The sequence below is a fragment of the Myotis brandtii genome, unplaced genomic scaffold, assembly GCF_000412655.1.
Source record: "Myotis brandtii unplaced genomic scaffold, ASM41265v1 scaffold1347, whole genome shotgun sequence".
Classification (NCBI taxonomy): Eukaryota; Metazoa; Chordata; class Mammalia; order Chiroptera; family Vespertilionidae; genus Myotis; species Myotis brandtii.
In genome coordinates, this window is record NW_005354788.1 from 226,443 (window position 1) to 241,560 (window position 15,118).

Here is a 15,118-nt window from a genome sequence, read left to right on the forward strand (position 1 = left end):
TGAGAAGAAGGCGGGGTGTGCAGAGACGTCACCCCTGACCTCTGCCACAGGGATGCAGAACTGAGGCACCTGAACCCCCAACACACGGAGGGGACCCAGGAGTAGGTGTTGAGGTTAAAGGAGGGGGTTTGGGGTAGGTGAGCTGAGCCCAAATAGATGGGGTGTCTTCACTTCAAGCCAGAAGGAAAGGGGCTTACAGAGAGTCCCCTGAAGCTTCATGATGTCCCCATAGTTTGAGAAACCCAGTGGATGAGGTCTCACCCCCACCTGCTGCTTTGCTGGTCCAGATGAGGGCCTCCTGAGAGGGACAGGCAGCATGGTCCTCAGGCCCAGCCTGGAGGGTGAACAGAGCTCAGCAGAGACGGTGGAGCTCCTTGGGGTGTCGGGGCTGCAAGGGGTGTCGGGGCTCCTTGGCTCCCCTGAAGCCCATGTGAGAGACCCTAGTCAGGGGATGGTAAAGATGCGCCCAGCAACGGCCAGGCTCTGAGGACCCCTGGGGTGCCCACAGGAGAAGAGATACAGCTTTAAATCTCTGCCAAACCCAGAGTGCAGTTCCTGAGAGCTCCCTCTGGAGGCCGATGCTGCCACTGCAGGCCCCGCCCCACCTGAACTGGTGGGGCACCAGGCCACCAGCAGGAGGGCCAACCAGGGCAGGGGCTGGACCAGAGCAAGATACTGGCTAGGGGTTCCAGGGAGCCAGGTTTGAGGGCCTACTGAGGCGGGGGGTGACCTTGGGCCTGGATGGACAAAAGCCCAGGAAACCCCAACACTCATGGGTGGGGGTGCTGTGAGCTCCTCCCTAAGGTGGGATGAGAGAGGGCCCCAGCCAGCTGAGATGGCTGTCGTCTGCCTCCTCTCTATGGCAGTGCACTCAAATGTAAACAAGGAAACTCCACCTTCTGAAACACCCCTAACTTTCCCTCTTTCAAACTCCGCCATCCTTGCCCCCACCCCTGATGCGAGAAAACCATGGCTGAAACCTCAGGCTGAAGTGCTCATGCTGACCGGTCGGGCCTCCCGCAGCCTGCCTTCCTCAACCTCTTCTGGGTCTGATACGCCGCCCACGAATCTTCAGAAACTCCCAGGCACTCTTGGGGAAGCCTGCCGATCCCACGTGCCCACACCACTGTTGGGGGCCTCCAAGGGGTGGCCTCCACCTCCATTCTCCTGGTCCAGTGGAGGGATCCCACTGGCAGTGCCTGGGGCGCTGAGCAGGGGTGGGGAAGGGTCATGGCCTGGCACACATTCCCCAAATCTGTGTTTTATGAGGGGCACCCCTTGCATGGCAGTTGCAGTGGGAGGTTCCCAAAGCCCAAAGGCACAAGGGCCTGGTGGAGCAGGGGTGGGGGGTGGGGTGGGGGGCAATTTGTCCTGGGCATGTCTTGTCACAGCTTGATGCTCCTCAACTCAAAGGAAGCCATTCTGAGAGGTTTTGGGTCCTACCTCTTCAGGCCAGGCCAGAAGTAAGGCCCCATGCTGGGCAGCGTGGTGGCAGACTGCCAGGTTGGTGTAAGGAACCTGGGAGGGAAGGTGGGGCTCAGTCACGTGCTCTGTTTGGAATGGAGGAGCCAGGCTTTCAGGACCGGCTGTGTCACTCTCTTGTGGACCCTGGGCAAGTCCTTAACTTTCCTGGGCCTCACTTTCATCACATCAGGTGATGACACTCCCCCCAAGGCCACTGTGCAGACTCCGTGCTCCCTGAGTCCCTTGTGGGGTCTTGCTCGGAGCCAGAGGCCACCGGTGAACGGCCCTGGGGCTCCCGGGGAGCTCAGCCCAAGACCGACACTGCACCTCCCCCCAGGCCCAGTCCTGGGAGTCCAGCCGGGCAGACACCTGGCTGCCTCCCGCTCTGCAGGTGGTCGTCTGGACTCAGTGGGTTAGCAGCTCTGGCCGCTCTCTTCCCCTGCGGATCTGAGAGTTGGAGCGAACTGACTGGCTAAAAAATAGGAAAAGAGCGTGTGAGCGCCTTGTGCCCGTTGCAGAGGAGGGTGTCACAGGGCTCTGTTTCCATGGGAACCACTGGCTCAGGCTGGCGCTGGGGTGCAGAAAAGGGAAACTTGGCGAGGTTTCAGGCACCTGGCTCCCGGGGGGTCTCCCTGGGGGCTGAGCGAATGCCCAGGAGTCTGTTACCCTCCCAAAGATGCCCAGGGACCCTCACCCCTTCCTCTACCCCCACCCAGGGGATCTGATGAGGTCCCTCAGCCACCCGATGGGGTTCCAGGCAGGGACAGATGACAGGCCCTGGAGGGACAGGCTATCTGGGAGGGCTCTACATGGCGGGGCCCCAGGGGTAAAAAAGGGGTAATTAAGTGGTGGCAGGTGAAAGAGGTGAAAGGACCCCTGTATGTGACCCGCATGATGTGGCCCCGGTAGCTGTCACCCTCTCCGGGTGGTGAGCCTCCATCTGTGAGGCCATTTCGGACCCAGCGCTCCACAATGATGTCCCCACAGGGAGGAGGGCGGCCGAGGGGACACCAGGTTCTTGGCTACAATGCATGGCCTGAGGTCCTCTCTGGTCCCTCCACAAGGTGTTGTGAGGCGGGGACGGCAGCGACAGGAGGGCTGCCCCTCACTTGGGCAGGAACTCAAGCCCCTCCCCGAGCCTGGGCTCTGCACCCACCCCCCCACTGTATCCCAGCCTCCCCTCACCAAAGTGGGGGAGCAGAGAAAGTGTGTTAGAGAAAGGGACAGAGCGGGGGTGGCACAGAGAGGACCCCTGGTGACAGGAGCGGAGGGGAGACCCAGAGAACCAGACTGGCAGGACTTCTACAGGCCGAGAGGGCAGGATTAGGACCATTTATCCATTTATTCCGAGTGGGACAGTGCTGCCTGGGGCAGGGGGCGGGGCGGGGAGAGAGAGAGAGAGAGAGAGAGAGAGAGAGAGAGAGAGAGACAGAAGGGGTGGAGCCCGTAGAAGCAGGCAGGCAGGGAGGGGTGGGCAGGGGGCGGGCGAGAAGCTGCCAGTCCAAGCAAACATGAGGCAGCTGCCAGCCCTGCCCGGCAGTCCTGATCTCCTGGGCTGTGAGGAGGGGAGGCCGGCCACAGTCTCCTTCAGCACCCAGGATGCAGCGCGCCAAGGTAGGTGGTGGCGGGGCTGGGGGCTTGTGGGCTTGGGGCTGCCTCGGACCACCCAGGAACCTGTTGTTCCTCCCTTTCTGAGCTCATCCCTTGCTGTCCCCTATAGGGTCGCTTTGGGGAAATAAGTGTTGGGGTGTCCTGGCTGGGAGGCTAGACTCCTGGGGTCCCATTTGGGTGGGAGAGAGTTTTTAGGTGTTTGTGGGACAGAAGCTGGACAGAGGAGAACCTGGGGTCAGCCATGTGGCCGGTCCTGCTCTGTGAGGTCCCTGAGCCTGGCTCCATAGCCCTTAGAGCCGGGACCGTGCGTGCTGGGACGGAGTGTCTTATGCTCGAGGACTGGCCAATGATGCACCTTTTAATGATCCAAGCAATGAATGAATGCCTACTCCCTAATGGGCCATGGGGTCCCTAACAAGGACGCATGCTGAGAGTTCTCACTCTGGGGCTGTTGGGAGTTTGGAGAGAGAGAAAGCAAGGGAAATGCCTGGGGTGGAGGTCAAGATATGGTGACAGGGTAGTGGGAAGGATGCATGCATAATAATTAAGTGAAGAAGAAGGGGGAGAAGGAACATAGCTGACCCCCAGAGTAGTTAGCACTCAGAAAACGTCCCGAGGCCGTGCGAGCTCCTCGTGTGCTGGGACCGTCTCTCTGCGGCAGGAAGTGGCACCGAGAGTAGGTCTGTGTGCATCAGAACATCCCAAATAACAATGCTCTGAACAAGGCTGGTTGCCTTTCTCTCTTGGGCAGAAGTCCAGAGGGGGCAGAGGAGAGCGGGCACGGAGGGCCATGGTCAGCAGGGACGCAGGCTCCATCGGGACCCCTGGCTCCCATTCTGAGGGGACCTTACGGGCCCACAGGGCTGCGGGAGCTCCAGCCAGCACTGCAGGCGGTAGGAAGAGGAGAGGAGGACGGGCAGAAAGCTCAAATATAACCAGGGTCTCCTGCGCAGGGGAGAGTGGATGCCCCCAAAGACGGACTCCTATCTCTCACCCACGAGAACAAGGGGCAAACGGTGGGCTGAGGCTGACTTCAGGCCACACTGCTCAGAGCCCGGCCGCCCCTGCCCCACCTAGTCCATCTCCCAGGGCTGCCAGGAGGATTAGCAGAGGTGACAACACAAACCTCTTCAAGCTTGGCAACAGGGCAGGCTGAAGGGGTGCTTTTTCTCCCAGCAGCCCCGGCGGGCAGGCAGACGTAGAGGAACAGCGCCTATTCTTAGGCGCACACACTGCAGGCTCAGTGCACACACACACCGATGCCAGCACAGTCCCTGCACATCCGCAGGTCATTGCGAGCACGCACGGCATGGCCACACGCAGCACCTGCCCCCGGCGCCCTGGGCTGCACAGTTGCATGTAGACAGTCATCCTCTTGCCTTGCCTCTGCCCTAACGCCCAGAGCTCATCCTGGGAGCTTGGCCGGCCCCTACTGGATGGGTGGAGGGAGTAGCTCAAGTGTTCCCCTCCAACAATTGCACCTGGCCCTCCCCTTGGCTATTGTGACCCCACACTGCCATCCCCCCTCCTCCTCCTCCACAACTGGCTCCTGGCCCTACAGGATCTCAAAGGGCCTTGCACCTGCCAGTAGCCTTCCTGTGAATGGAGCAGGGCCCACACCTGCTGGTGCACGGCCGGGCAGGGCCAGTGGTTCTCAAGGAAGCTGCCCCCGGGCCGTTCACCAAGGTCAGCAGGAGAACCGGTTGTGAAATTCACCTTCCTCACTAGCGGCAGGAGGGACTGCAAGTCAGGGCGCAGGCTGCCTGTCACTGCCACGGTCAGGGCCCAGTCCTCGGCCTCCTGCATGCACCCTCCCGTCATTCATGGGCCCTCACAGCAGCCCCAAAGGGCAAGCACGGTCACTGCCCTCTGCACACACCGAGGCTCAGAGGAGGGAGCAGCCTGCCCATCACAGCACCAGACTTGAACTCCGTGAGTAGCGCAAACGGAGCTGTGGGCCCTGCTGGAGTGGGCATGCCTGCGGCCCGGGGTTCATGCCTGCTGCCGGGGTTCCAGGGAGTGCGCCCCGGGAACCTCTACATGCCAGGCTGCAGCCTTCCTGCAGGGCACTTTCAGGAGGTGGGCCCCGACTTGCTCCCTCAATCTGCCCGGCTGGAGCTGAGGCATGAGTCAGATGCCCGAAGAGGCTCTGACTGTTCTCCAGGTGGAGGCTGGGAGGTCAGGGCTGGCCCTGTACCTGCATCATCTCCCTGGACCCACATGCGGCCCACGAGGTAGCTCTTGGCATTGTACCCACTTCACAGATGAACCTGAGGCCTGCCCTAGATGGCAAGTGACACAGCTGCAACTGGGATTTGAAACCTGCTCTGTCTTACTTCCCTAGGGCTGGGGGAGGGGGGGTCCTGGGAGAGGACTGCAGGGATAGATGCACACCTGGAACCAGGTGGCTGAGGAGGGGCCCTCTCCCAGCGGGGGGCTGGCTCTGTGTGCTTGTGGCTTCGAATCCTCTGAGTCCTTTAGTGACTGCGCACAAGCAGGCCCCACACCCAGCCACGTCTCCTGGATCAGCCGTGCAACTTGGAGCCTCCAGAGCCCCTTTCTGGGATGCAGGGCCAGAGCTGCAAAGAAAAGAACCCGGGGTTTGTGAATTCAGGATCCCTTTTCTTAGCAGAAGCTTCTGCAAGAGTGGGAGCTGCTTTGCAGACTCAGTCTGGCTTGGGGCCCTCGGGCCCCCTCCCCCACCACGCCAAGGCAGCCCGGGTGAGGCCCAGGAGCAGCTGCTGAGCCTGATGTGACCTCTGTGAACCACAAGGGCCGCCTTGATTTCCAAGGCAAAGAAAGAAGAGGGGGGAGAGCTTGGCAGGTCTCCCTTCGCTGGTCCCAGACAGGGGCAGGAAGGGGCCTGAGCAGAAGGAGGGTGCAGTGTGAAGTGAGTCACTGTGCTGTACTCCCCCCTCCCCCACCAGCTCCCCATCCCCGGCTGACTGATGTTCCCTCCAACAGGTGCATCTGTCAGCTGTGATCAGCCCACGTCCTAGAACCACGGAGCAGCCACGGGACAGGGAGAGAACCCAGGGGCCCTGAAGGCACCAGGGTGGGATGGGTCAGGGCTGAGTAGAGCTGAGGCAGGACAGCCAAGAGGGTCCTGTCCCACCTCCCAGATGGCCTGGCCTCCCCCCTTGGATCTGCTGCTTCAGGTCTCTGCCCAGCCCCCCTCCATCAGGCTGGCCTGTGCCCACGTTGGCTCAGCTGGGCACAGCAGCTGCTGGTTCTCTCCAGCCTCCTCCCCAGCGCTGCCCCTCACCCCAGCGCTGCCCCCCCTCCCCGCCCTTCCCCACCTTTTGCACATGGGCACTTCCAGGGCATCAAGAGGCAAACCTGGTCCCCACCCTGCTGCTGGTGCCACCCATGCCCTTTTGCACAGGGCACTTCCAGGGCATCAAGAGGCAAACCTGTCCCCACCCTGCTGCTGGTGCCACCCATGCCCAGTCCATCCTGGCCGTTTTAAGATTCTCTCGAGATGGGCAATCTAGGCAGGGACCCCAGAGAGCCAATCCTAGCCCCAACTCTTCCCTGTTGAGTCTGTGGGCTTGAGCAGGGCCCATCCGGCCCCCCCTCCCCCCGCCCCTACCCCCCCGCCCCCCTTGGGCCTCAGTTTCTGCATCTGGGACTCAGATTCACGTAGAGCCTTTGTTTAGCCCACACATGAAGTCAGGGCCGTGTGCTGACCAGTGGGGCTGGGTGTCGAGGTCTGGATCACCTCCAAAGGTGCCATGACGTAGATCCCCGCCCACATGCACAACATATGTGCCCTGGCCTATCACAGCGCCCTGCATGCACCATTTGCCAGGAAACCTGGGGCCTGGAGAGGTAACGTGGCTGCACCTGTGGGCTGCTAGCCTGACTCAGGCCCAGCCTTACCCCAGCTGACCGTACGTCCTCGGGCAAGTTATGCAGCTCCTCTGTGCTGAGGTCTCCTCACTTTCCTGGGGAAATATCATCAACCCTCTAGAGACAAATGAGATCTTATACCAACCCTCTTAGCACAGCCCCAGGAGCACAGTGAGAGCTCCATGATGCCGGGAGGTGTCAATGTCCCTGTTTTCTGGTGACTGGGTGGAGCCCGGAAAAGGCCGGACAATAGAATGTGGTCAGTGAGCGGCTGGGGGCGGGGGCGGACGGGGGGGACCCCTGGGTTAGTGAGACTCTCCCCTCCCGGGCAGCACGGTGGCAGGGAGCAGATGATTTGCGTCCTGGCCCAGGTGGCAGTCATCAGCGGCCAGTTCTCCCCTCTCCTGCTCCAGGGCTCTGAGAGGGGGAGCGCCAGGTGTGTGTGTGTGTGTGTGTGTGTGTGTGTGTTCAAGCACGTGCCCATGCAGGTGTCTGCAGGGACTCATGACAAACCCAGCTCCCCCTCATCAGCCAAGCTGCCTGGCCCACATCTGTTGGTCCAGGGGTGGGTGGAGAATCAAGGATCCCAGAAGCCTCCCGTTCCAAACACTCAGGGCCGCACGACGTGACGCCCACCGCCACTTCCTGCCATCTGTCCCAAGTGATGGAAATAGAGCAGGCGATGAGTGGGTGCTCAGTGAGCCAGCCTGCGCTGCAGCACCCCGATGGGTGAGGACCAGGCAGCCCCCACCTGAACAGGCCTGTGTGTCCCCTAGGGCAGTGGTCGGCAAACTGCGGCTCGCAAGCCACATGCGGCTCTTTGGCCCCTTGAGTGTGGCTCTTCCACAAAATACCGACTTCTGCGCACGGGCCACGACATGTACAGTGCGATTGAAACTTCGTGGCCCGTGCGCAGAAGTCGGTATTTTGTGGAAGAGCCACACTCAAGGGGCCAAAGAGCCGCATGTGGCTCGCGAACCATAGTTTGCCGACCACTGTCCTAGGGCAACTCTGCTGGGAGGAGAGAGACTGGGCTGGAGCCTGGAGCCTGTCCCTCTCACAGGCCAGGCCCAGCATTTCCTGGCTGGAGGGAGAGGCTCTACACCTGAGCTGTGCTTTCAAATGGACTGAGGGGCTTTAACAAACCGAGCCATGCAGGCGAGCACTGCAGCCCTCAGGCAGGCAGGTGTGGGCACTCCAGGCGCTTCTGATGTGCCGCTAACTGAGCAGAGAGGCTGGGTCTCCCTGCCAAACACCACGGGGCCATGGTCTTGGCCTTGTCCCTGGAACCGGGTGGCCAGGCCCTCTCTTGGCATCAGAAGGGTGAAGAATAGTGCTAATCACTCCTTCTGGGGGCTTTGTGTACGTCAGCTCAGTTACCTTTCCCACAGTCCTGTGGGGGCACACTATCATCCCCATTCACCGATGAGGACACTGAGGCTCAGCTGGGTCAGGTACTTTGCCTAAGGTCACCCAGCCAGGAGGCGAGGGCCCAGAGTTCAAGTCCCTGTCCGGCTGACCAAGACCTCTCCCCACTGCTCTTGGCTGCCTGAAGTAACAGTAAGCAGCCTGAAACCACCCCCAACCCCTCCTAAGTGCGTCTTCTGAACCAGCATCTGCTGGTCCGAAGCTGTTCATGCTGCTTTGCATCCATACGTGTCTTGGGAGACGTCGGCCATGCCTTTCACATAGGTGCTTACTCACATGACATCAGCTCTGGGAACGGAGCCTGGGTATTGTAACTCAGGTGGACCGGGGCCCTCCATGGCCTCCAGCTGTGCACCCCATCCCCACAGCAGCCTTTGTCTGCAGGTGGCTCTGCCAAGCCAGCGCTGGGCCACTCTCGGGGGTTCTCAGAACAGCTGGTGAGAACCATAGACTGAACTGGCTGTTCAAAGGTCTTGCCTCGGTTCGCTCCCAACGCCTGACCAGATGGGCCCCACAGGATAAGGCTGTGTCCACGGGGCAGGGGGCTGTGAACTGTGGGCACCTGACCTTTCAGGGGACCTGTGGGGAGTGGGGAGCCATGAGGTGGGGTGTTGGGCCCAGGTTCGTGCTTTGTTGAAGGTGATCTGGCCTCGGATGTGGTGAAGACTCTCAGAGGATGGTGCTCCTGGGGCAGAGTCTGTACTGGATTCCGGGGGAGCTGGAAGGCATGAGGGTTTGCTTCCTACATCTCCGTGGTGACGTTTCAGCTGCTGAGGAGTCACCTCGACCCCCCATCACTACCCACATCTGCAGCAGGTCCTAAACACCGGCACACAGTATCTCCACCACCCATCCCACTGCCGGGGTCTGGCTCAGCCCCCCTTTCTCCCTGGGCGGGAGCAGCCCCCCAAATTGGCCTCCTGCCTCACTGTCCCCCAACCCTCCTAACACTCCACCAGGCCACCTTTCTGAAACAACTCTGCCTGGCCCTGACTGGGAGTGGGGTGGGAGAGGGAAGCCGGGGGCAGTGCTGGCCAATAGAACAGTGCGAGCCACAGGTGCCACTTCAAATGTCCAGGTGGGTCCATAAAGGACATTTTTTAAAGAGTGAGATCATTTTTAATAATGTATCTTATTTAACCCTTTGTTAATATCATCATCTCAATGTGCAATCGACATAAAAACTACTCATGAGCCATTTTGCGTGCTGGTAAGTGAAGGCTTGAAATCCAGTGCGTGTTTACACTGAGGGCACATCTGGAGTTGGACCAGTCACATTCCAAGTGCTTGGCAGCCACAGGTGGCCAATGGCCACCGTGGGGGACAGAGCCTGGCCACCTTCAGTGGGCCTCTCAGCCTCTAAGTTCCTACCTGTTTGTCCTCTGCCTTCACCAATTTTGTTTTATCTGTGCTACTGTTTTTTCTTTAAATGAACTCACATCTTAAGCTTTAACAAGCAATTCTAAAAGGGAGTCTTTAGGTCATTATTGTAAATGGAGTGCTGGTAGCAGTTGCTGAAGTAGGTGTCGATCGAGCACAAACGAATCAGGAGGCCTCGGCTGGAAATACATGATGAGGATTCATTTAAGGGCCTTCCGGTTTATAAACCAGAAACACAACTAGACAATGCCTAAGTGTCCTGAAGAAGAAAGAAAAGCTAAGAGTTCTTAAAGAAAAAACTACATTCTTGAGAAGAATCAGTCCTGTATCCTTAGCTTCTGGGTTGGTCTAGCTAGGTAGGAGATAATCGTTAAGGTGGCTGGTGGTCTGGATGGTCATGTCAGGCTGTTGGATATGTGAACATTCTTTTCTATGTCCTTCAGGGGGTGATCAGAGGGTTATCTGTAGTATTTATATCGTATTTATATATGTGTAATCTCCAGGCCTAAGTGGAGAGTTCAAAAATTCAAGTTCCCAGGTTACTTAAAGCAAGAGTAGAATCATTTCCTCACGCCCCAGTCTACTTGATTTTAGTAATTTAACAGCTTGACTACAGGGAGTCCATTTTATTTCTTCACTCTTTCCTCAAAAGTAACCATAGCAACATCACCAAAATGAAAATAATAACCTGTCGGTATGTTGCCTGCGGAGGATATTTTTTCCATTGCTTTTGTAAAAGAGGGGGGACATCGGGAGCTAGAGGGGTGCTAAGTCATCTCTTGTGCCAGACAGAGGTAGCTCCTGGGTGCCCAACGGCAGAGCCCTTCTTTCTGGAGCCAGTGACCTCCAGTCAGGGACACACCTGAAGTTGAGCAAGTTGGGCTGAGTCCTCATTGACCTTGAGTGGGTGAGAGCACAGCACAGGGCCGGGGGGAGCTTGGTAAGAGGCTGTGAGGAAGAAACTAGGGCAGGGTGTGGGCTTCAGTTGGTTGATTTGGAGGAGGGTCTAAGTGACCTGAAGAGATTGGTGTGCGCATGAAATAAGGCACATAGTAGGTGCATCGCCATGTGGCATCCTGTCTGTCCCTCCCCTGCTCCTCATGGGCAGGGGACTTGGAGGGACTCTGGGACCTGCCCCTGGACCTCTTGGCCAGGCAGGAGCTGGAAGTCTCGGGGCTCTGGGGTGAGTGTTAGAGCCTGGCCCTGCCCACCTGCAACCTCTGCCCAGAAGGAACCTCTACAGACCTCAGAGGAAGCAGCAGGTCCCCAGTGCCAGCCTAGGGCCATTTCTGGGACCTGGACCAGATGTGCAACGGGGGACTCAGCATGACCCGAGGGCCCAGATTTCTGGCTTCATTGGTCTCTGTCACTCAACCTGGGCCATCCCCTAAGGCCCATGGAAGATGGAAGCTCTGTCCCCTGGTGCAATGACACTGACATCAAGTGATGGGGGAGGAAAGGTAAATTATGGAGAGTATCATGGGGCTTGAATCCAATCAATAGTTAATATTTACTGAGGGCTTTGTGTGTGGTTGTATTTTTTAATACTCTTTTGTGTGTGAGTGTAAGAGAGCATTTTTGACTTGAAACTGGAGATAATTGTAGATCTTCATGCAGTTGAAAGAATAATACAGAGAGATTCTGCGTATTCCCCAGCTCCCCTGACAGTAGCATCTTGCAAAACTGTAGTGCAAAGGTCACAGTGGGACACGACAGTGGTGCAGTCCACCAGTCTCGCAGAGGTAGCTCCTGGGTGCCCAATGGCAGAGCCCTTCTTCCTGGAGCCAGTGACCTCCAGTCAGGCCCCTGGGACACACCTGAAGTTGAGCAAGTTGGGCTGAGTCCTCCTTGACCTTGAGTGGGTGAGAGCACAGCACAGGGCCTGGGGGAGCTTGGTAAGAGGCTGTGAGGAAGAAACTAGGGCAGGGTGTGGGCTTCAGTTGGTTGATTTGGAGGAGGGTCTAAGTGACCTGAAGAGATTGGTGTGCGCATGAAATAAGGCACATAGTAGGTGCATCGCCATGTGGCATCCTGTCTGTCCCTCCCCTGCTCCTCATGGGCAGGGGACTTGGAGGGACTCTGGGACCTGCCCCTGGACCTCTTGGCCAGGCAGGAGCTGGAAGTCTCGGGGCTCTGGGGTGAGTGTTAGGGCCTGGCCCTGCCCACCTGCAACCTTTGCCCAGAAGGAACCTCTACAGACCTCAGAGGAGGCAGCAGGTCCCCAGTGCCAGCCTAAGGCCATTTCTGGGACCTGGACCAGATGTGCAACGGGGGACTCAGCATGACCCGAGGACCCAGATTTCTGGCTTCATTGATCTCTGTCACTCAACCTGGGCCATCCCCTGAGGCCCATGGAAGATGGAAGCTCTGTCCCCTGTTGCAATGACACTGACATCAAGTGATGGGGGAGGAAAGGTAAATTATGGAGAGTATCATGGGACTTGAATCCAATCAATAGTTAATATTTATTGAGGGCTTTGTGTGTGGTTGTATTTTTTAATACTCTTTTGTGTGTGAGTGTAAGAGAGTATTTTTGACTTGAAACTTGAGATAATTGTAGATCTTCATGCAGCTGAAAGAATAATACAGAGAGATTCTGCATATTCCCCAGCTCCCCTGATGGTAGCATCTTGCAAAACTGTAGTGCAAAGGTCACAGTGGGACACGACAGTGGTGCAGTCCACCAGTCTCATCTGGCCTTCCTAGTTTTACACGTGCTCATCGTGTGTGTGTGTGTGTGTGTGTGTGTGTGTGTGTGTGTTTGTGCGCACGCGCGTGTGCTTAGTGTTTGCGAGTCTATGTTTACGTAGCTTTGTGTGTCCACCACCGCAGTCACAACACAGCGCAGGTCCATCACAAGCATCTCATGAACTGCCCTTGTACAGCCGCACCTCCCTCCCGCCGCCTCTGCCCCATTATTAACCCCGACTCACTAATCTGTTGCAGTGCTAAAATTTTGTCATTCTATAGCAATAGAACTGTACAGTATGCGATCTTTTGAGGTTGGCTTTTTCATTCAGGATCATTTCCCTTGACCTTGAGTGGGTGAGAGCACAGCACAGGGCCTGGGGGAGCTTGGTAAGAGGGTGTGAGAAAGAAACCAGGGCAGGGTGTGGGCTTCAGTTGGTTGATTTGGAGGAGGGTCTAAGTGACCTCAAGAGATTGGTGTGCGCATGAAGTAAGGCACATAGTAGGTGCATCGCCATGTGGCATCCTGTCTGTCCCTCCCCTGCTCCTCATGGGCAGGGGACTTGGAGGGACTCTGGGACCTGCCCCTGGACCTCTTGGCCAGGCAGGAGCTGGAAGTCTCGGGGCTCTGGGGTGAGTGTTAGGGCCTGGCCCTGCCCACCTGCAACCTTTGCCCAGAAGGAACCTCTACAGACCTCAGAGGAGGCAGCAGGTCCCCAGTGCCAGCCTAAGGCCATTTCTGGGACCTGGACCAGATGTGCAACGGGGGACTCAGCATGACCCGAGGACCCAGATTTCTGGCTTCATTGATCTCTGTCACTCAACCTGGGCCATCCCCTGAGGCCCATGGAAGATGGAAGCTCTGTCCCCTGTTGCAATGACACTGACATCAAGTGATGGGGGAGGAAAGGTAAATTATGGAGAGTATCATGGGACTTGAATCCAATCAATAGTTAATATTTATTGAGGGCTTTGTGTGTGGTTGTATTTTTTAATACTCTTTTGTGTGTGAGTGTAAGAGAGTATTTTTGACTTGAAACTTGAGATAATTGTAGATCTTCATGCAGCTGAAAGAATAATACAGAGAGATTCTGCATATTCCCCAGCTCCCCTGATGGTAGCATCTTGCAAAACTGTAGTGCAAAGGTCACAGTGGGACACGACAGTGGTGCAGTCCACCAGTCTCATCTGGCCTTCCTAGTTTTACACGTGCTCATCGTGTGTGCGTGTGCGCGCGCGCGTGCACGTGCTTAGTGTTTGCGAGTCTATGTTTACGTAGCTTTGTGTTTCCACCACCGCAGTCACAACACAGTACAGGTCCATCACAAGCATCTCATGAACTGCCCTTGTACAGCCGCACCTCCCTCCCGCCGCCTCTGCCCCATTATTAACCCCGGCCCACTAATCTGTTGCAGTGCTAAAGTTTTGTCATTCTATAGAAATAGAACTGTACAGTATGCAATCTTTTGAGGTTGGCTTTTTCATTCAGGATCATTTCCTAGAGATTCATCCAGTTTATTGTTTGCAACAATAGTCCATTCCTTTTTTTTGTTGTTAATCCTCACCTGAGGATATTTTTCCCGTTGCTTTTCAGAGACAGTGGAAAGGAAGGAATGAGAAGGAGAGAGAGAGAGAGAGAGAGAGAGAGAGAGAGAGAGAGAGAGATATCTATGTGAGAGACACATCAATTGGTTGCCTCCTGCACATGCCCTGCCTGGGGGCAAAGAGCGAACTGTAACCCAGGTACGTGTGCCCTTGACTGGGAATCGAACCCATGACCCTTCAGTGTGCAGGCCAACGCTCTAACTGCCGAGAACACCGGCCAGGGTAACAGTCCAATCCTTTTGATCGCTGCCTAGTACTCCATGGTGTCACCTAAAAAAGGGCATCTCGGGCCTGTCTAGTTTGGGACTATTCCAGGTGAAGCTGCTGTGAACATTTGTGTGCAGGCTTTGTTCATTGGGATAAATGTTCAAGGGCACAATGGCTGGGTTGGGTGGCAGTTGCATATTTGCTTTTTAAGAAGCCACCAACTGTTTTCTAGAATGGCTAACGCATCACATCCCGATCAGGATCAGCAAGCCGCAGTGAGGTGGCTTCTCTGCCTCTTTGCAGGCATGTGGTGCTGTCACTACTGCTCGGCCATTCCGATAGGTATGAGTGACATCTCATGACAGCTTTCGTTTGCATGTCCCGGGAGGAGGATGATGTTGAACATCTTTTCATGTGCTTCTTGGCCACCTGCGTGTCCTCCTCGGGGAAAGGTCTGTGCGTGGCTTTGCCATCTTCTCACGGATACTCTGTTCTTTTACTGTTGGGTTTTGAAAGTCAGGGCCTCCTGAGTGCTGGGCACTTGATGGGGAAGAGAAATTCACACAACAGGCCAGGGCCAGCCCTCAGAGCTGACATGGGCAGAGGAAGCGGGAAACAGACAGAAAACGCATCAGAAAACTAATACATAAGATAAATTCAAACGCCATGCATGCTGTAAGGCACTGTAAGTGCTGAGATTCAGCCTGCATGAAGGAGGGCAACCTGGAGGTGAGGGGAACTCCTAGTACCTGACCTGAAGGGGGCCCGATAGAGAGAAGGGGTCAGCCTGGACAGTCCAGGGGATAAAGTGTGCAGGTGGAGGAGGGAGTGTGCAGGTGGAGGGGGGAATGTGCAGGTGGAGGAGGGAGTGTGCAGGTGGAGG

The 15,118-nt window shown here is 56.9% G+C and overlaps 1 protein-coding gene across 5 annotated transcripts in view; it reads left to right on the plus strand.

Annotated features, from left to right (window-relative positions):
• Positions 1–2,937: 2,937 nt before the first annotated feature.
• The window catches only part of KCNIP3 (Kv channel interacting protein 3, calsenilin), a 72,286-nt gene continuing 60,105 nt past the window's right edge, over positions 2,938–15,118 (plus strand). For 3 of the 5 annotated variants that reach the window (XM_005860465.2, XM_005860466.2, XM_005860467.2), the window contains exon 1: positions 2,982–3,078. In XM_005860465.2, the coding sequence (XP_005860527.1) occupies positions 3,064–3,078 (15 nt within the window). In that variant the 5' untranslated portion in view covers positions 2,982–3,063. Of the gene's footprint in view, positions 3,079–14,467; positions 14,578–15,118 lie in introns of all 5 variants that reach the window. The other 2 variants (XM_014534964.1, XM_014534965.1) reach the window with 2 other exon arrangements.